The sequence below is a fragment of the Cryptotermes secundus genome, unplaced genomic scaffold (assembly GCF_002891405.2).
Source record: "Cryptotermes secundus unplaced genomic scaffold, Csec_1.0 scaffold1076, whole genome shotgun sequence".
Taxonomy (NCBI): domain Eukaryota; kingdom Metazoa; phylum Arthropoda; class Insecta; order Blattodea; family Kalotermitidae; genus Cryptotermes; species Cryptotermes secundus.
In genome coordinates this window covers 523,992-545,960 of record NW_019732383.1, presented here as the reverse complement: position 1 = coordinate 545,960, position 21,969 = coordinate 523,992, and the positions used below count along the sequence as shown (strand labels likewise).

Genomic DNA, 21,969 nt, shown 5'->3' with positions numbered 1-21,969 from the left:
AATACCTGTGTTCATTCTTGGGGGAGAGTGACCAGGTTTGACACTCATACAAAACAATATCTACTTGTGTTCGTGAAGGCTACATTTCCGTATTTTAATGGCTGAGGTTATTTATAACAGCAACTAATAGTAAGGTTCATGATACACGTATTAAACTAAACACTGTTTATTATTTTACTAAAGCAATATGAAATCAACACCATAACCACAGTCGGTTTGTCCTGCATACCAGTTATCATAAAATAATTTAGCAATTCGGCGTACACCTTCATTTCTTATCTACCAGAGAAGAGTCAATGTCTGAACTTTGTTATTATCAAACGCTTGTTGAATTTCTACAAAAAACATTCCGACTCTGCGGCTTTTTGTTGTCTCGTGACTCCCTCTGGCACTCTTCCGCCTTGAGGGTTTCTATTACAACTCCTTATGATATCCTGCGTTTCCTTTCATAGCTATTTCGCTGCCTTTCGAGCGTCTGTGTAAACATCGTATTGAACGCACAGTGTCTGCAGCTGTCCGCTTAAACAGACAGGCATTGACAAGTTCCTCAGTTACTGATGCATGTTACTGTAGCGTTATTATTCCTTCAGCCAATCGCAGTGGCCGCGCAGTCTAAGGCATGAACTGTCTTCTCTCGCTCGAACACTGCGATCGTGGGTTCGAATCCCACTCGAGTCATGGATGTCTGTATTTGTGTACGTTCATTCTGCGTGCAGGTATAGGCCTACCGACTGTATATAGGATCAAGAAACTGAAAAGGTGGCCAAGACCCAACAAAAGGCCGGAAATCAATAATAATCATAATTCGGTTCAGTTGAATTATTTATTATTTATGTGCCGAGTCAAGAGCTACAAGGCCAATTACAGACACAGCACAGCATAGACAGGTAATTTACATTATGGAACCAAAACAAACTCTGTGGCTTTAGTCCGCAAGCGGACTACACCGACCGAGCGACCGTCGCTTGTCGGCGAATATAGTGCCAACTTTAGCGGGTAGAGGGTGTCGCGAGGTAAGCGCAACGGATCCCCACGGCCGAATGCGAATGTGATGATGGGCTGCAAACAGAGGAACATATCTTCTGGGACTGTAAACTGTACGAGGACCAACGGGCAACAGTGATCGGCATTTTGCCTGAGAACAGCAAAAAAGGATACTCAGAGTCAGTTATAGAACTCTTAAGGCTAGAAGAAAAAATATTTCTGCAAGGCGTCTGTTACTTCATAAACAACATTCCTATATTTGTATAAAACAGATATGTAAGAAAAGCAAAAGAAGTAACTGCACTGATTATTAACAGCACACTCTAAGATTTAAGTTAAGATCTGTATTAAGAATCGCGGGGTGACCGCTATTATAGAATAAGATGTTTATAGGAATGTGCTACAGAAGGTCGGATGGGCATTGCCTAGGCCTTTTTGTATTTACATAATTTTTTCTACAATAAAGAAATCACCACGGCCATTAATTTCGGTTTTCTAGACCGGAGCCGCTATTTCCTTCAAATAACTCCCCAGTTATCCTCACGAGGGCGAGTGGACCCCGTTCCAGACAGAGTACTTCTCATAAAATTTGGTAGTGCCGGGGATTGACCCCGGGACCTCTTGATCTTTAGCCAGGAACTCTGACCACTAGACCACAGAGGCGGGCTTATGGATACAACACAACATAAGGCAAATTACAGGCAAGCACTGGAGGAAACGCACATTAATCATAGGAGACAAACGAACAAGGCAATAATAATAATAATAGTAATGATAATTTAGGAGAATTAGATGGGCAGTATCTATAGGTCACGCGAGAAACACAGATACACGAATGGAAGAAACCACTTAAGGGACCTGTGCATGTAGAAGATGCTATTAAAACTGATAAGCCAATGGCGTGTTAAGATATAGACCGAAATTATCAGGTCCAGAATGGTCCATTAAACACAACAGTGGACCTTCGAGTAGCATAGAAGTTGGGAAGTTTCTTTATTGATTTTTCAATGACACTGATTCATGGAATTTGTTATTTATTCGGATTTTACAAAGACATCAGAATTCAACTCGAAAAGCAGATAACCCTTTGAGGCCTCATATTCGTGTATGTAATACCGTACTTAAAAATTCAGCTCCAATTTCGCAGGAAATCCATCATAAATCCCAACCGACTAACGCTGTTTATTGACAGAATCGTACAAAATAAATTTACTGTGTACAAAATGCAGAGTTTTCTAATTTTAAGGCAGGTGGTACGTATTGCGACTGCCGTAGTTCATAGGGGTTGGTTTCTATATTAAAGCAAAAGGATGCGGTGGGTCGCCGATCACGGTAGCCGAGCGGTCTAAGGCATGTACTGTCTTCCCTCGCTCGGAAGCAGGGATCGTGGGTTCGAATCGACGCAAGGCCTGTGTGTTTGGTGTGTGTATGCGTTTATTTTGTGTTTATTTAGAGACCTTGCGGGTAGCTGATCCCCCGTCAGAGGAGTCCTACCGTCTGTAAGAATGATTATGAAATTGAAAAATCAGCCCTATGCTTCAGAGTGGGAGCAAAAGGGGTGAAAAATGCGGTGGGTCGTTTCTAATTAAATGCATATGCAATTAAAGACAATAATTTAGTGATGTGTTTTTTGAGGTTCGACCTAAGGGCCAATACTTCTGCCTTACGTCTCAAGTACGCCTACATTGGCAGTGGCATGAAAACCGCGTGATCCATGGAGTGACCTGCAGAACATAAGGGTAACAACCGTGAAAAATAAGGTATCTTTGTCCGTAAGCTTCACACCGCAGGAGGATTCCACAGGAGGTCTGTGTAAGGTCCAGTCCATTTTAGACTTTTTCAATAGTTTCTTCAGCCAGTGGTGCTCACTGGATACGAGACAGCACGGCTCCATTCTTAAAGCACCTGATTCTAATCCCGGCCAGGACACTGCCTCACTTCCTGCTTGTGCTTTAGTGTCTTCGCTCACATGCTAGGAGTAGCTCAAACTAGATCAAACCCGATTGCTACCACGTCCGTTACCGATAACTTGTTACTAACTTTTTTTTTTAGTTTCTTGGGGTTAGGTGAGACTGAGTCCACTTGGTACGTCGGCGACTAATGGGCCTATTATATGAATAACAGATGATGATGATGATGAATGTGAAGCAGTCGGTGGAATGAAAATTGGCTGTGGAAACCGAAGTACTCGGAGAAAACCTACCCCAGCATCACTTTGTTCACCACAAATCCCACATGACCTGACGCGGGCTCGAACAAGGGCCGCCACGGTGGGAAGCCAGCGACTAACGGCCTGAGCTAAGACATGGCTTGTCACTGACTGTTACTATATAGCATTAACTACCGAAAACGTCGTTATAGACACGATAAATAATAAATGTAATCGAAAAAATAAACGTTTTAGGAAAAAATCTAAGTTTTGGATTTCCATAGAATATTCCATGTACCGGATGTGGATTATTGTAAAGGGTTCGTTACCTACACACTCCCAGTCTTTTTAACGGATTTTTTTTTCTGGTTACTTGCCAATCAGTGCCTTGGACTGATTATGGATGTCGAGCGGATAACATCCTTGCCTCGTACTGGAGAGGTTCTCTCTAGACCGCCTGTCCTGGCTGAGGTATCGTCCTGATGGTCCTGATATACCTCAGACCTTCGAGTCATGTGCCGTGGTAGTAGTTAGTTAGTTATTTAGAGAGGGTGGGTTTCCCCATGCACCGCGACCAGTTTGATCTATTGTGCTTCCCTCTATGATATTCTACCAGTCTCTTTACCCTAGCGATAAATGGTGCGTACCATCAGTCCCGCCGAGCAAGCGAGTTCGGCCACTTGCTTAGCGGTGTCTATAATGCTTTCCCCATCTATGAGAGGCCTTAGAGGCTATTGTTGGGCGGGAAACGTCCTGAAATTTGGCTCAGTGATTCCCTTTGGGGATATGAGGTTCTTTTACGTGCCGTAAAGTTACGACACGGGACACACAGCTTAAAGTCCCTCCCGGAGGACTTGTTCCCTGAATTTTTCCGCCCTTAAAAATTCGACGACCTCCGCCGGGTATTTGAACCCGCGTACCACGAGTCATGAGGTGGGAACGTTACCTCTAGACTACGGAGGCCGCTTCCGTGGTAGTAAATAAGACCGCAGCCTCTTCCTTCCACATTTAAGATTCATTGTTTATCGATTTTTCTGTCACTCTATGATATATATTTGGAGATATTGACAGCGCGTTTAACTGCCTAAGTAGCGCTGATCTCTGATCACATTTTTAGAAATGAAGTAAATTGTAGATTGCTCTTTCTTCTGAAAACAGCCATGTAACTACCGTAGAGTCACGCCGAGGTTGAAGAGAAAAACGAAGGGAATAGAAAGACGCAAACGATGATGAATTCATTCCTTCAGCTTAGCTGAGTGGCAGGAAGATGAAGTATTCCATTTAGTTGATTCTTCTGTGTACATTAGCAAGAGTTTTACTGGCATATATAATGGCGACGGCGCAGAGACGCGCTCTCTGGTGGAATCCGTCGTTACAGTGGCGTTTGCCTTGCCTGTATCAGGTACCTCAGACCGGGTGTAGTGACACCGTATCCGGTTGCAGTCTTCTTATTTCATCTTCTTAATTAAGTATTTGATTAAATCTAGCCTGACATGTCAGAAGGACAAGGAACTAAGTCTTTCTGCTGGTAACCAAACATTGTACAACCACGCATGCATTCTCAGGCAATAACGTCCAAGAAATGTTTCTGGTAGATGGTCGGTTTGAATCTCAGTCAGGACACCAACTGTCATGTCTGAGGTTCCTATCAATCCCTTCAAGCAATTTCCACGATAGTACCGGAAGTGCGCAGGCCACAGTGACCACGCGGTCTGAGGAAGTCTTCGCTCGCTCGAACACTGGAATCTTGGTTATGAACGTCTGTTTGCGTTTATTCTGTGTTTGTGTTAGGTAGCGGCCTTGCGGCGGGCTGATCCCCAGTCCAAGGAGTCCTACCGACTGTCTTAGATTAAGAAACTGAAGTGAAACGAAGCGTTTCACGGATACCTGTGACTCTAAGTGGGAGCAACAGGAATAGAAGAAGAACATACGAAGTTAGACCCCAGCATCTTCAGTCCACATTCATTCCATTGCAACATTCCGTAATTCGACGCAATTGGATCCGAGTGTTTGACAGAGCCGTCAAATAAACCGTATTTAGTGATCTAAATGGGCACTTCTTGAGGCCGTGCTGTAGCTCAAGCGGTTAGTCGTCGGCTTCCAACAGCGGTGGAGCATGTTCGATCCGTAGTTGGGTTGTGTGGGATTTGTGGTGGAGTAAGACTCATTGGGCCTATCACGGTAGCCGAGCGGTCTAAGGCATGCACTGTCTTCGCTCGCTCGGAAACCGAGATCGTGGGTTCGAATCCCACTCAGGGCATGGATGTTTAGTTTGTGTGTGCGTTTTTCTGTGTTTGTGTACAGGTAGAAGCCTTGCGACGAGCTGATCACCCGCCCAAGGAGTCCTACCGAATGTGTAAGATCTGGAAAAACCGAAGTGAACTGAGAAGTTCGTGGAGGTAGGCCTAGGCCCACTGGGGCTATAGTGCCAAGGGGAAGAAAAAGAGGCATTAAGGGTCGGTTTTCTCCCAGTGCTTCGGATTTCCCTGAAAGTTAGTATTTTATCAACTGCACCAAACTCGTTATGAGCCGGGATATCTCACTCGGTACAGTTATAGACTATTGGCTGCTTATGTTAATTAACTTGGAGTTCCTGTCAGTCTAATTTTTATTTGTGTTCTTAATTTGTTTGTGTAAGACACACGCTCGGTTACTTCAGGTTTGGTTATGTTAATACCTTACATTACGTTAGGCCACGTGAGATCGTATTTCTCGGTCTGTTGGTATTACAAACACACGTATGTACGACTTGAGGTTTTCACGGCTATGACTGAAGAATGCTGTCCTCTGGGATGTGACGCCGTGTGGTTGAAGCCACCTGCTCACTCTGGTTCATCATCGGCGGATTTCTTATACCCTGAAGATGGAGGTGATACTTTCCTGCGAAACGTCGTTTAACAAAATATATACAAGGCACCACAAGCCAGAAGACGGCATTCTTCAAACTCACTTATGTTTGTGCTGGTGTGTGGGCATAAATTTCTTCGCGATGTATACAAGTCAGTGTCTCCATCGGAGCGAACGCCAACATCATCGTCGCTTCAGACATGTCTACTTTATTCACTCTGTTGATGCATTCATTCATTCATCAATGGCTCTACAACCCTTCGTTGGGCCCTGGCCTCTTCTTCAATGTTGTAATCTTTTTTACACAGACTCCTTAGACTGGGGATGAGCCCGTCGCAAGGCCGCTACTTATACGCAGAACAACACAGACACAGACATTCATGCGTTGAATGGGATTCGAACCCACGATCCCAGCGTCCGAGCCAGCGAAGACTGTTCATGCCTTAGACCGCGCGGCCACCGTGACCGGCAGTGTATAAGAATAATATATAAGAATTCAGTTCGTACCTCACAGGAAACAGATCCGAACCCACGATCCCGACTTCCGAGCGAGCGAAGACAGTGCATGCCTTAGACCGCTCGGCTACTGTGACCGGCGGTGTATAAGAATAATATATAAGAATTCAGTTCGTACCTCACAGGAAACAGATCCGAACCCACGATCCCGGCTTCCGAGCGAGCGAAGACAGTGCATGCCTTAGACCGCTCGGCTACCGTGACCGGCCATGTATAAGAATAATATATAAGAATTCAGTTCGTACCTCACAGGAAACAGATCCGAACCCACGATCCCGGCTTCCGAGCGAGCGAAGACAGTGCATGCCTTAGACCGCTCGGCTACCGTGACCGGCAGTGTATAAGAATAATATATAAGAATTCAGTTCGTACCTCACAGGAAACAGATCCGAACCCACGGTCCCGGCTTCCGAGCGAGCGAAGACGGTGCATGCCTTAGACCGCGCGGCCACCGTGACCGGCTTATTGATGCATACTCACCTTAAATGTGTGGTATTTTTATTTTTCTTTAGTTTGTTTAACGACACTGCCACTAAGCCAGAGTCTATAAAATGGGATAAATAGATTATAGTAAACAATTAATTGGAAAGTATATAGAAGGAAGTGACCGTGGCCGATGAAACGTGAGAGTACATTTGTTTTTAAATTAATACAATTTTTAGTTGATATCCCGTCCCATGTGTACTAATAAGCCACTTGTACCCTTTTGCCCACAGGTCTGTCGCTGGGTGGTGGTCTTGTCATATTTGCCTCGGTGCTGAGTGACGCCTACCTTGACCGACCCCGAAGACAGGTGTCTGTCACGGCGTACAACAACCCCTCTAACTTGTTTGACTACCGATACGGCTGGTCCTTCTTCGCCGCAGGAGCTGCCTTCATCATGGCTGAACTTGCCGCTCTGCTGTCCATAACAGCATATCTCAGGCGCTTTCCCACAGTTGAGGACATGGTCCGTGTGATGGTACCCGGAGCTGAGAGACGTCTACGGCAGGGTTCTGCGGGCGAGTACCTTGTCCAACACCACAGTTCAGGCGGCAGGAGGCGTCAAAACGGTCCTCCCAGTCTGTGGAGTGGCAGTAGCATGGAGTACTACGGGGCACTAGTCGCCAGTGACGTGGAGGGCGTTGAAGGGCCTCTCAGTAACACTGCTCCAGACATATGTACCACGAATCCAACCAGAGATGGAGGCAACGCTCCTACAAGTGTTCTGGTCTCCGCAGCGGACTCTGCTCTACCTCCAGGGAAACCCCCGCAGACTGACACAACTCCAGCGATGAATGAATACGACGCTCCTCTAGTAGGAGTCACCGTCCCGATAACGCTCATGAGACAGCAGCCACTCGTGACCACGAAGCCGACAACCGCACCCGACACGGTGCCAACGCCTTTCCTGTTTGCTCAGCAACTTCAGCGGTTCGGTGGAGCAGCGCAGGGAACTCTGGTGCACCAAGGGGTGCTGGGTGTGTCTGAGGGTGGGGCCTCAACGTCCTCAAGCAGCTCGGGGGGCACGACGACGGGTAGTTGTCACAGTAGCATTAGCAAGTACTCCACACTGCCGATACAACACAGAAGAAAGAGTGTTACCATTAGCACATTCAGTACGATGCAGTCTGCTGCCGGAGGCACGTGGAGTAATAGCGAGGTATGACGCCAGGACCCTGGCATTTAGCAGCAGCCGTTCCCAGAAGAGGAAACGAGGCTGTAGTAAGAACACTGAATTTGAACAAAAGTATGACACAACTCCAACCGGAAATAGCGCTACCAGCGTATGTTGTTACGCAGATGTAGAATTGTAACGCATAACGTGTCCACTGACTATTGTTGCTTAGGTACAGCGAGATATTTGTTTAAGTTTTCGATATATGGAATGATTTATGAATTTTCACAGCAACGTTTTATAACTTCCTGAAGAAACCCCAGTTTCTGAGTTCATTTCCAGTTAAAGAAATAAGTTTCGCATCTAATGAGCTGGAAAACGTTACGAAGCAACACGCAGCTGATTCCTTCTCTAAGGCTTCAGAGTCACTTAAGAAATTCATCGCTTTTATGGTACCCGGGCTGCTTTCACATCGCCCACCGGCGAACAGAAGCCCTGTGTGGTCACGGTCCATGTCTCCTTCTCCAAACTGTCTCGTCCAGTTCATGTTACCTGATCAACATTTTTATGCATTTCTCGTCCTCCTTAAATTTCCTGCATTGTCCATTCATTTCATCTTCCTTGATTTGATCATTCTAACAATATTTGATGGAGAATAGAAATTTTTAAGCTCCACACCGCAACATTCTCGGACCACACGTCACTTCCTGTCTCCTGGGCCTTTCATCATCAGTTTTTACTCAGACACCTTCGGGCGAATGTTTAAATTTCATAAAAAAATAAAAACAAAAAACATACTCCGTGGCTTGAGTCCGCAAGCGAACTATACTCACATATAAAATAAAAGGTGAAATTATAAATTTGTATATTTTAATTCTTACGTTTTTGTGGAAGACAAGAAGTAAAAGAATAATTTAAACTGAATGCTAGCAAGCATTCTCTGAATACATTCTCTTAAACGTAATTTTTCTTTATTGCTGACCCTCCCAGTATTTTTTTTAATTCGCTTAGTGGGGGGTGGAATCCAACTGGGTCCACTCGGCACGGCGGCCACTGATTGGCATATTGTATCCTGTCCCGGGTGATTATGATGATGGAGAATTTGGTGGAATGAAGATTGGCAGAGGAAACAGAAGTACTCGGAGAAAACCCGCCCCAGCTCCACTTTGTCCACCACAAATCCCACTTGACCAGACCCGGGATCGAACCCGGGCCGCCGCGGTGGGAAGCCATCGACTAACCGCTTGAGCTATTGCGCGGCCTACTCTCCAAGTTTAATAACATTACCAAATTTTCGAGGGTTTATTAAAGTTAATAATTATTACAGTTAACATTATTAAAATGAGACACAAAATGAAACACAGCATCAATTGTAAGGCTGACTGTGAAAGGATTCATATTTCTAATGACACACAGCAAAGTGGAACAGAGGCGCCCAGCTTTCTTTTTTCCTTGGCACTACAGCCCCAGTGGGCCTAGGCCTGCCTCCATGAACTTCTCCGTTCACTTCGGTTTTTCTAGATCTTTCACATTCGGTAGGACTCCTTGGGCGGGTGATCAGCTCGTCGCAAGGCCTCTACCTGTACACAAACACAGAAAAACGCACGCACACAAATTAAACATCCATGCCCTGAGTGGGATTCGAACCCACGATCCCGGTTTCCAAGTGAGCGAAGTCATTTCATGCCTTGACCGCTCGGCTACCGTGACCGGCGAGGCCCAGATTAGTGTTTGTTACCGGAAGTCGCGGTCGAGAGTGGGTGGCGCTCCTTCATGTACGGAAAGTCACAGGTTCAAATCTTGGTACTGAATCAGCGTTCATGGTTTCTCTCAGTCCCTCCAGGTAAATTCAGAGATTAGCTCCTCAGATGGGATAGGGCAGCTTCCTTCAGTATCGTTTCCAATTAACTGTTCATTTGTTGCAATCACGTCATGCCATATATTAAATTTTCAGGTACTTACTATCTATCTATGGCTCTACGGGCCTCTTTTGGACCTTGCCCGCTTTTTACACAGTCGGTTGGATTCCTTGAACGGGGGATCTGCCTGTCGCAAGGCCGCTACCTACACACAGGACAGCACAGATACAGAATAAACTCACACAAACATCCATGCCTCGAGTGGGATTCGAACCCGCACGGCCACTGTGATCGGTAGAGATACTTACAGCTTCATTAAATAAAATTCTACTCTTGACCAGTATTGTCGGGGTGAGCAGAAAGTGAGAATTAGATAGGCGAGACACGTAGCATACATGGAGTGGATAAGACAAACAAAAAACTCCGTGGCCTTTAGTCCTCAAGCGAACTATACCGACAGAGCGACCGCCGCTTGTCAGCGAAGTTAATTCCAACTTTTGCTGATATAGAGTGTCTCATGGTCAGCGCAACGGATTCACACGGCCGTTAATCTCGGTTTTCTAGACTGGAGCCACTATTTCCTTGAAGCAGCTCCTCAGTTATACTCACGAGGCTGAGTGGATCCCGTTCTAGATCCACTACTTCTCAGAAAATCTGGTAGCACCCGGGAATCGAACTCGGGACCTCTGGATCTGTCGCCAGGAACTGTGACCACTAAGACAACACAGGCTGTCTGGAGTAGATAAGACATCAATAAAGAATCTGTGAGTGGACTAGAAGGGAGGAGATAACTTGGGTTTCCTAGGAATGGATGTTATGGTATTATTAAAATTTATCTCAAAGTAATGGATCGTGACATGTGAATTAGATTCATCTGTCTCAGGATAGGATTCGGTGCTAGAATTTTGTGAAATCAATTTCCAAAAAAAAAATGAGAGAGTTCCTTGTAAAGCTGCTATGAGCAAATGTGAGCGTCTCAAGGACTCTGTTTCCATGGAATCTGTTTAGTTCATACTGCAGAGGAATGAATTATTAAGTCTGAAACAAAATGAAATCATGCTCTCGATTTTAAGGCGTGCTGTTTCTATGCCTATGAACAACGCACTTTTTCCTGTGCCATTGCTTGCAAGCTCGACATGAAATTCTTCATCTGTTTGCTGTCTGGCCTGTGCCACTACAGATAGGGTAGAGTTTCACAGTGTGATACGCAATGCAGTTGACTAGTACAGTGAACTGTATGTTATAACCAGGGCCCGGATTTTGATGACCTGAAAATATTTAAAAATGACCGAAAAAATCCAGAAAAATTACCTAAAATATGACCCAAAAATGTAATATGCAGGGCCCGGATTTTGATGACCTGAAAATATTAAAAAAATGAACTATAAAATGACCGAAAAAATCCAGAAAAATGACCTAAAGGAGAAAAGAAACAACATTTCGCTTCCATGTTATTCACATTTCAGAAAATATACGAAGAAAAAATCCCTAAAATGGCCAAAAATGACAAGAAATACCCTTAAAAGTCCAAAAAATTACCCCAAAAATGAAAAAAAAAGATCTTAAACCTAAAAATTACAAAAAAATTACCTATAAAATTTACATTTCTGTAACCAGCAGCTCATATCCAAGATTTATATATTTAAGAGCATCGCATAGGATACAAGGAAAAAAAGGATGACATGTCATCAAAATCCGGGCCCTGGTTACAACTGTGAATATAGCAGTGAGTTCGCTGAATGACATAACCTTTCTTCTGAGATTCACGTGGAGGTGTAGCCCTACATGCTGAAGTCCTTCGTGGCATCACTTAAATCAAGAAACAAAAGATGGCTTGAACTTGTAAGGATAATGTACCCAGGAGGAAGGGAGAAGGCAGTTGGCTGGAACTGCAGTACGACGTGGTTGGCGAAAATTGAACATGAATGGAGGATCGAATTAACCCTTCGAAGCACAAATTGCTCATAAAACAATACGTAAGAATTAATTTCATATCTCACAACAAACACTCTTGAAATTGTGGCACAGTTCATATATTTGGGAACGACTGTAACAAGTCAAAACTTGATCCAGGAGGAAATTAAGAGTAGATTGAACTCGGGTAATGCTTGCTACCATTCAGTCCAGAACCTCTTGTCTTCATGTCTGCTGTTCAAAAACATAAAAATTAGAACATACAAAACTCTAATTTTACCTGTGGTTCTGTATGGGTGTGAAACTTGGTCTCTGATATTAAGGGAGGATATAGACTGAGGGTGTTTGAGAACAGGGTGTTGAGGAGATTATTTGGACTGAAGAGAGATGAAGTTACAGAGGTTGGAGAAAACTGCATAATGAGGAGCATCATAACTTGTACCCTTCTCCAAGTATTTAGAATGATCAAGTCAAGGAGGATGAGGTGGACAGGGCATGAAGCACGAATGAGGAGAAGAGGAATGCATAAAGGATATTGTAGAGAAAGCCAGAAGGAAAGAGACCACTGGGGAGACCAAGGCGTAGGTGGGTGGACAATATTAAAATGGATCATAGAGAGGGAGGATGGGATGGTATGGATTGAATTGATCTGGCTCAGGATAGGGGCCAGTAGAGTGCTCTTGTGAACACGGTAATAAACCTTCGGGTTGCATAAAATGCTGGGAAATTCTGAGTAGCTGCACAATTGGTGGCTTCTCAAGAAGGACTCAGCTTCATGAGTGAGTGAGTGAGTGACAAGAAACAAACATTGTTTTCGTTATGAAGGCCAAGTGATTAACGCTGTTCAAGAAACCAAAAATAACTGTTTATTCCCATAATCCTATGAAATTCTCTGTAGGAAAAATGCCGAGATTTTTTAATGCTAAAACAGGTGGTATGTTTAGTAACCATTTTGCGTAAACGGCCTTTTACTAGAACTAATAAACATACACAGTGTGAAAATGTTCTCTGTATACTGAGATGTAAGGTAAGGCTTTTTTTTTTTACCGATAGTGGGGTGGGACTAAGTCCCTTGTACTGCGGCCACTTCTGGCCTATTGTACCAGCCCCAGATGATAGGTGAGGGTGATTGTGGAGCAATTGGTGGAATGAAGATTGGCAGGGGAAACCGAAGTACTCGGAGAAAACCTGCCCCAACGCCACTTTGTCCACCACAAATCGCACATGACCAGACCCGGGATCGAACCCGGGCCGCCGCGGTGGGAAGCCAGCGACTAACCGCTTGAGCTATGGCGCGGCCCAAGTTAGGGCTTACTCACTATAAATATCGCAGTTTTGGTAGGTAACTTGAAGTAGTAATAAAATGGTAATTTATTTCAAGCGAGGACAAAGAAACTTGTTCCGAAAGTATGGGTAGGCTAATGAGAACAGTATATCTTATCTGCGCATTAAGCAGAGAACGTCTTATGAAGAAGCGTATAATAAGTCAAAGTAGTGAACATTACGACAGTAAAAAACTGTTCAGTAAAAGGCTATCTTACGATCTTATTAATAAAGCAGATGTCGTAAGGTTTTATTTATTAGTATATACTAAAGGGGAGTATCATAGCCGAAAGAAAATAAAGATGATATACAAAACTCAATACCGGGAGGGAAACTCAAGCTTTACTGCCGATACCTTGAATTTATAATTTCCTTTACTGTACCATATAGGATATCGGTGGGAAATCCAGAAGGAAAGAGACCACTGGGAAGACTAAGACGGAGATGGGTGGACAATAATTAAATGGATTTTACAGAGATAGGATGGGGTGGTATGGATTGGATTCATCTTGGTCAGGATAGGGACCTGTGGAGGGCTCTTGTGAACAAGGCAATGAACCTTCGGGTTCCATAAAATCTTTGGAAATTCTTGAGTAGCTGCAGAATTGGCTTCTCTTCTAGAAGGGCTCAGCTCCATGAGTAAGTAAGTAACTGCAACTGAGTGCGTGAACGTCATGTTTATGTCACCCCCATCATATTCTAGCATACCGTAAGCGATACTAATCATAGTAATGCGATTTATAATTAAGGTACGTAATGTTATAGCCAAAGGTGATAGCTCTCGTCCAGAAATATGTCTGCCGATAATATAAATGGCAGATATGCCACTATTGACTTTCGGCGAGTTTATCGTCATGTATCAGTTGTTTGCATACGGACGAGTACCTCTTGCAGGAAGCATTGGCAGTTTTTTTAATATGAATTATTCTCGCGAGACTCACGACCAGCGGTCACTTGGTAATGTACCCAACCGGCTCGTAATGTAAGTGCCTACGCATGATGTAAGCAGGGACACCTGACGTCGATATGCAGAGTTCTCATAGCGTTCATCACATGGCAGAACTTGCGAGACTTGAGGTTCTCATGAGTGTGGTTATCAATAGCGCGGTCTTAAGAGATGTGACGTAGTGTAGTTCTGTGGATTTCGGAAGAAGATGTTGCCTCGTTCTCAAGGATAAAAGAGTGAGATGTGACACCTATATCCGCAAGATGGAGATACTAGGTCCCTTCGAAATTGTAGCAGCCATGATTCAAATCATAGGCCTCAGAACACAAAAGGCCATAACCACTCTGGACGGCTATGGCTATCTGCAGGCGCATATCAGGCTGCTGGTGTCCCTCAGTTCGCTGCTTGTTTGTTAGGCTTAACCTTTCACTTTGAATATGGAGGAAATACTTTCCTCGGAAACAACTCAAATAATTATACTCAACTAAAAAGCGTAATTTTTTAGAATATAGCTTTTTAATAGCTACCGCTATGAAAAAGAGTGAGACGGGATAGCTCAGTCGGTATAACAACTGCCTACGGACTGGACAACCGAGGGATCGGATTTAGAGTCCCGGTAGGATAAAAATTTTCTCTTTTCCATATCGTCTAGACCAGCTCTGGGGCTCACCCAGCCCTCTATCCAATGGGTACCGGGGGCCCTTTCCCTGGAGGTAAAGCGGCAGAGGCGTGAAGCTGACCACTCACCTCCAACTAGTACTGGTCTATACATCCACTCCCCCGTACGCCTTCATGGTGCAGTGCTTAATTAGTTAAGCACAGGGAGAACTTTACCCTTTTACCTTTACTTGCCGCAATGAAAAATTTAAACATTTAATAATCAGTCTGCGATAATAAATGATTTATGTGTTTACAGTTAGGCTGGTAACTTCATATCGTAAAGCTATGGAAATTATTTGAAATTAAAGTATTGTTAACCAGGGAATCCAGTTCACGATGAGTAAATTTTTCGTAGACAGATTTCTCTCCTTATTCGAGCAGAGGAACAGAAACTCTCAATATAACTTTGTATATGCCGATGTTATTGGTTGATAAATTTTACTTGTGCTGTTCTCGTTTCGGAAATAATTGTAGAATGAATGTTAGTTTCAAAGGTGAACCACTATCGGTTTCTTCCTCCTCTGAGGCTCAGTAAGTTTGGTACTTTGTGGGTGTCGATGTGTGTGTTTGGTGTGCTGTGTTGTGGCTGGCCCAGACTTCCTTGTGACACGGCCAGTTGTCAGTAAGTGAGCGTGTCCTATCTGTTAGTGAAACCTGGCAAAGCATTGACCCGAGCTGCAGTGATGGAGGCAGAGTGAGAAGTTACGAAGAATGCAATGGAGAAAACAGGTACAGCCCCATATCATACGATGACTAAGACACGGAAATGCATTGCATTCTGATTTGAGCAATAGGATTCATTTTCAAACTGGTTTTCTTAAGGCGCGTCCACATTGCTGGTGCTCGTGTGACTCGCTATGCTCGCGAGTAATGTGGACGATATAACAAGACATGAGACAAATTTTATATTTTAGTTTAAAAACTATAGCCAATAAATTAAAATACGACTACAGCCTATACACACTACGAGTAAATATACCGATCCTCACGCGCCGAAGCCTGGCGAGCAACTGAAGTAGTATGGACGAAGATTTACGAACACAAGTAAAAGCCAGACGAGTCTCCCGGCGAGCACGAGCACGAGCACGAGTAATGTGGACCCTCCTTTAGACGAATTTTAAATCGCGTTTCTTCTCTGCTTCACAGGATGTGATAATATTTTAGCCTTATTTTGACCCGCAATGCTGTATTTTCAGACGGCATATTTCAATGACGAGAAGACTTGTACTGATCCTGGCCCTCTATACATATGCAGTAAATATCGCTTCATGTTTGGTAGCTCTCTATATCTTACCACGAGTGTACTTAGCTTTGTCAGGTTATAAGAGATTTCTCTATGAGATTGTGTTTCATGTTATGACTTGCGTCAAAAAATAATTTCAGCTGAAGATAGAGACTCAGTGGTGTTGTAACAATGTATAATATAAGGAAAAAACATCACGGTTGGATAAATGAGTCTGAATTGTGATCCAAACTTCGTCTTCGACACAATAACAGAAAGGAAGTGTTGAAAGAAATTATGGAAAACTGAAATAGCAGTAGTAACATCTTAAAGAGAAAGAACGTGTCTGTAGCATACGTAGTAAAAAGATCATGAAAGTGTTACTATTTTTCAAATTGTCGATAATTATATAACTTAAGACCGGGAAACGTAAAATATACAGCAGTCGATTCTGACAAAACTACTTAAAAGAAGCTCAACAAGAAGAAGAAGTAATTGTGGAATTAAGTCACGATTCCAGGACATGAAATATTAAATTTCGAATGTGATTTCACTTGAAGTGGGTGAAAACAACGAACGTATTTACGAATATATTGTCTTAAATAAAGTAAAATACTTCCAGACGTTTTAAAAAGTATATTTAATATTTTCACACAGGCAGGCAGATGTTATATAATGTGTGTCTTTTATGTTATGATGTACTGTGTTGGAGATTAAAGCAGTAGATGGGCTGTCGTGGCTGATGTCAGTTGCAGTTCATCTCAAATGATTATTTCACCTGATGCTAATAACGAACATTAAAGTGAATCCTAATAGCCTATCGTAAATTACACCACATACCAAAATAATAATGTATTAAAATCAATAAAACAAATGACTAAATCTTATGCATAATTCTTATTAACCCTCTTATGAGCACAATAAAGTAACATCTTAAAAATATCTACTTTCAAAATGTTACTATTTCAAACAGACAGTTAAGTTTCAAAATACGCCGGGCACATAATTACTGTGATGTTTCATGTGTTGCAGTATGAATCTATGACAAGACGCAAAACTATCTGCGAGTCTTGTAGTCATTGAATGTACAGTGCCTTCAAATAAACGGAATTGTGATGTGAGCGGTAAGAGCTGGCACACACACAGCAACATCGGTCGTACGACGTCCGTACGGTTCATGTCGCATCAAGTAGTAGAATATAAAGTGTAGTCTTAGCTTTCATACGTGACGTCATGCGACATTACCGTACGACAGTCGGAGAGCAGAGAAATGTATTTGGTCGCTCTAGTGTGAAAAGGAGGTCGTACGACATTTTTCCGTACGACCGATGTTGCTGTGTGTGTTCCAGCTCTAACGCGCCTGTGGTGCACAGCGTGATCATGAAGATAAAGACCGAGTACTGCAAAATGGCGGCGCAGACCTGCAATACTTTACCAGAACTGCTGGAAATGACCATCATCTTCCTTCAGACAAGCCTCGGAGCGAGTAAAATAGTTTCGCAACACGTACTGAAGTCCTGAAGCGAATAATTCGCTGTCCACGCCAGTAATTTAAAACGTTTAGTTGCACCTTGCAGAGAAACCAATAACAGAATTGAATTCTTGCTTCCTCATAATGTGATTCCTTAAACTCATACACAAGCTTTATTTTATACGGGGAAATTGTAATATAAGTTGGCTGTGAACATATATCACAGTGTGAAACGTCAGTTCCTTGTGACAAGCGTCTTAATAATTTTGGAGTACTGATCTCCAATCGTGCCTCTGGATCTTGAAACGTTCCTTCGGGTAAAGCATTCCCCAACTATTGTTCCTTTTGTTACGAAATGAACCTGTGATCCACGACTCTTTGACAACTTTCGATACATTTGACTTAGTGAGAACTCGTTCTTATGCGTATTTAAGAACGGCCCTCGTAATGCATTTCCTGTAACTTCCCATTTATACAAATGATTCGACTATTGAAACTTTCTGACGAATCGCTTGCTTCATTGGAAAAGTAAAGAATTTAGATCTCAAGATAAAAGTACCCGCGCAAGCAGAACTCTCACAAGCTAACTCACTGAGGACTAAAGAGAACAAGGAAAAACTTCTCAGAACAGCCATTGTTCAGGCTGAGATCATTAGAACCGACATCTCCCGAACTCGAGCTTATACAGTTGCCACTATACCAACTTTCTTGATCATCCCTTGTTGATAACCAGAATATGCAAAAATACAAATAAGCAATGAAGAAAATTTTGATGCCATAGCACGCATAACAACTACAATATTTTGCACTGGCTCTCCGGCCCCCTTGCGCCCTGGCCTCTGAATTTCAGTTTCATGATCATTTTACAGGCGGTAGGACTCCTTTGCCTGTGGTTCTGTATCGGTGTGAAACTCGGTCTCTGGCATTAAGGGAGGAGCATAGACTGGGAGTATTTGAGAACAGGGTGTTGAGGAGAATATTTGGACCTAAGAGAGGTGACGTGACTGGAGGTTGGAGAACACTACATAATGAGGAGCTTCATAACTTGTACTCTTCTCCAAGTATCATTAGAATGATCAAGTCAAGGAGGATGAAGTGGGCAGGGCATGTAGCACGAATGGGGGAGACGAGGAATGCGTGTAGGATATTAGTGGGAAAGCCAGAAGGAATGAGACCACTGGGAAGACCAAGGCGTAGGTGGGTGGACAATATTAAAATGGATCTTAGAGAGATAGGATGGGATGGTATTGATTGGATTGTTCTGGTTCAGGATAGGGCTCTTGTGAACACGGTAATGAACCTTCGGGTTCCACAAAATTCAGGGAAATTCTTGAGGAGCTGCAGAATTGGCGGCGCCTCAAGAGGGGCTCAGCTCCATGAGTAAGGACTCCTTGGACGAGTGATCAGCTCGTCGCAAGGCCTCTACCTAAACACAGAAACGCATACACACACCAAACATCCATGCTTTGTGTGGGATGCAAACCCACGATCCCGGCTTCCGAGCGAGCGAAGACAGTTCACACCTTAGACCGCTCTGCTGCCGTGACCGGCATGTGAAAATATGTAATTGGATATAAATTAAAGAATTCGAACATTAAACTTTTTTAATATAATTTTATAAACAGTTATTCTGTTTACGACTCGCATTTACACCTTTATTACATGGTAGACGGCAGGATGCAGAAAATAAAGATAACAATTGTGTTGTTTGTAGCAACATAGTGCAAGGTGAGTATATCGTGTATATCATGTGAAGTAGACATTAGAGTGTTAGAAAGTTTCCGAATTGTAAATTTTCCTCCATCTACTTTAATCCCAGTATCCAGTGGACAGATATGTACAAATATAATTTTGAAGGAAATATTTTTCACACATGCACTATTGTAACATACCTTCAGTGGTTAGTTGTGAGAATTAGGTAGGTACTCCAGATCAGCAGAATAGCCAGCACAAATGATCAACATACACCGAAGGGAAATTATTACAATATAGGCTCCTGAATTTGTTCCTACATATATTGCTGTAGATAACGATATTTATGGCGTCTTAAGATTCTGAAAATATTTTCCTCAAAATTCAAGTTGGAACTAAGTAAATAGTGTCTTCACGCATCTGTTACCGTTCCTAACCCCATGTGAAAGATATACAACACTGAATATCATCGAAAAATTCTAGCTAGGGTTGACAGCGAGCATTTCTTCCTTTCGTATGTCTTTTGTTTACGAATATTTCCGAAGGTTGACGATTGGAGGGAAGCGGAAACCAGTGTCTCACTGTAGCTTCGTTGGAAGGGGGAAACGTGGTACTAACATTAAGGTTAAAACTTGTTACAGATATTATTGGTGAAACTGATAAGATGTCAGTGTGGTAGGCTGTGATACTGTGTATTGTGTGTGAGAATCGTTTGATGTAGCAACGTTACAAGACAAGCTGAAGTAGAAATACGAGACCAAAGCTGATGTAATCTCCGATGTTGCTGAACGAACTTCTCCCGTCAGCGCGCGTTGAATGATGGGCAGATGCTACAGGTAAGCTTAACCTACGAACTCAGTACTGGAAACATTGTTATGATGCAGAGATACCCATAGTTCAGCAGACGTGTTCTTATTAAACACGTGAACATTTGAGTTTCTTGCTTATAAAATCATTCTACATATGACAGGAACCGAGTACAATGCGTGTTCTTAGTTGAAAATGCAATCGTTTCATTCTCACTGCTGAATAACATCGTTTTGTTTTGCTCACCGATTTGTGTGTATGGGACTTAGAACGCTAGTATTTTCAGAACATGAGTTTCAGGATGCGGACATCGGTCCTTTATCATAGCCGTAAATAAATCTTGTGAAATTACCAAAATGTACGGTGTCAAGTTAAATTACATTGCCATATATATTTATACAATGTCTTATCTTAAACAGTGAAAGTTATTCTTGTCAAACACCTGATCGCTTCATTTTTAAGATACGAAATAATTATGTCGCACAGAGCACAATAATTTTGCTCTTTTCAATCATTTTATTTGCACTGGACTAAAATAAGCGTATTTGTATAGCTATGAATATAAAGGTGGTTATCCCTTTGGAAAAATGGCCGAATTTAAAGTGTTCAAGAGGTATAAATAACTTTAACGTAAGCCTTGAATGAATTTTCAAAAGCTCGTATTTATATAACAGATCTGTCCGTATTTACCATATCTGGAGAGTACTGTCCAAATCCTCTTTCATCACAGAAACTCCCCCCTGTTCAGCTTTTCAAGTTCAATTCTGTTATTCTTTGTGATTATTTACGTGTTTGGCACTGATTGTAAATGGTCGTTTGAGTCAGTGGTAAAATAGAGGCTGTGACTCTTAGTTTGAAAACAATTTTCATATTAATTTCAATAAGAGCCGGGCCATAGCTCAAGCGGTTAGTCGCCGGCTTCTCACCGCGGCGGCCCGGGTTCGATCCCGGGTCTGGTCAAGTGGGATTTGTGGTGGACAAAGTGGCGGTGGGGCAGGCTTTCTCCGAGTACTTCTGTTTCCCCTGCCAATCTTCATTCCACCAATTGCTCCACAATCACCCTCACCTATCATCTGGGGCTGGTACAATAGGCCAGAAGTGGCCCCAGTACAAGGGACCTAGTCTCACCCCACTAGCAATAAAAAGGGCAAGCATTTTTTTGTTTGACGTTTCCTATATCTTTTACAATTTAAATACATTTTAAACGCGAATTATAGTGTTCAATGGTATTATAGTTTAAGAACGTTGTCNTGATGATGATGATGATGATAATAATAATAATAATAATAATAAATATTTATTTATTTAATGATATGCTGAACTTAACAGTCAGGGGCCAATTACAGCACCGAAGTAGAACAACGCAAACATGAAAAGATAAATAAAACAAACAAACTCCTTCACCTGTAGTCAGCAAGCGAACTATACTGACCGACCGACCGCCTCTGTGGTCTAGTGGTCAGAGTTCCTGGCTGCAGATACAGAAGTCCCGGATTCGATTTCCGGCGCCACCAGATTTTCTGAGAAGTAGTGGTTCTGGAACGGGCTCCACTTAACTTCGAGAGGATAATTGAGGAGCTATTTCAATGAAGTAGCGGCTCCGGTCTAGAAAACCGAAATTCATTGCCGTTAGATGCCTAATTAGGTACAGAGCTAATGTTACCTGTACCCTAGAGAGGAGATGGGATATAATTGTGTGTGTGTGGGTGGGGGGGGTGGTAATTTGAAATAGAACGCTTGACTCAAATTTTCGTGAGGAAATTCTTCAGTTGGGTAATTGTTAAATGGTTACTGTTATACCCACTGGACTGGTGACTTCAAAATGCAAAATATTGCATTATCATTGCTGTTACTATTATTATAGAAGGTAAAGCTGTCCCTGTGCTTAATTAAGTACCACGCCATGAGGGCGTGTGGGAAATGGATGTATAGCTCCACCATTCTTGACTTGAGTAGCAGTGAGTGGTCAGCTTCACGTCTCT

General features: G+C 42.9%; 1 protein-coding gene across 1 annotated transcript in view; it reads left to right on the top strand.

The window, feature by feature from the left end:
* Positions 1-9,118, top strand: part of LOC111867692 — a 123,442-nt gene extending 114,324 nt beyond the window's left edge. Inside the window, exon 2 of the mRNA XM_023857753.2 lies at positions 7,213-9,118. Within this exon, the coding sequence (XP_023713521.1) occupies positions 7,213-8,144 (932 nt within the window). The 3' untranslated portion in view covers positions 8,145-9,118. The remainder of the gene's footprint in view (positions 1-7,212) is intronic.
* The last annotated feature ends 12,851 nt before the right edge of the window (positions 9,119-21,969 follow it).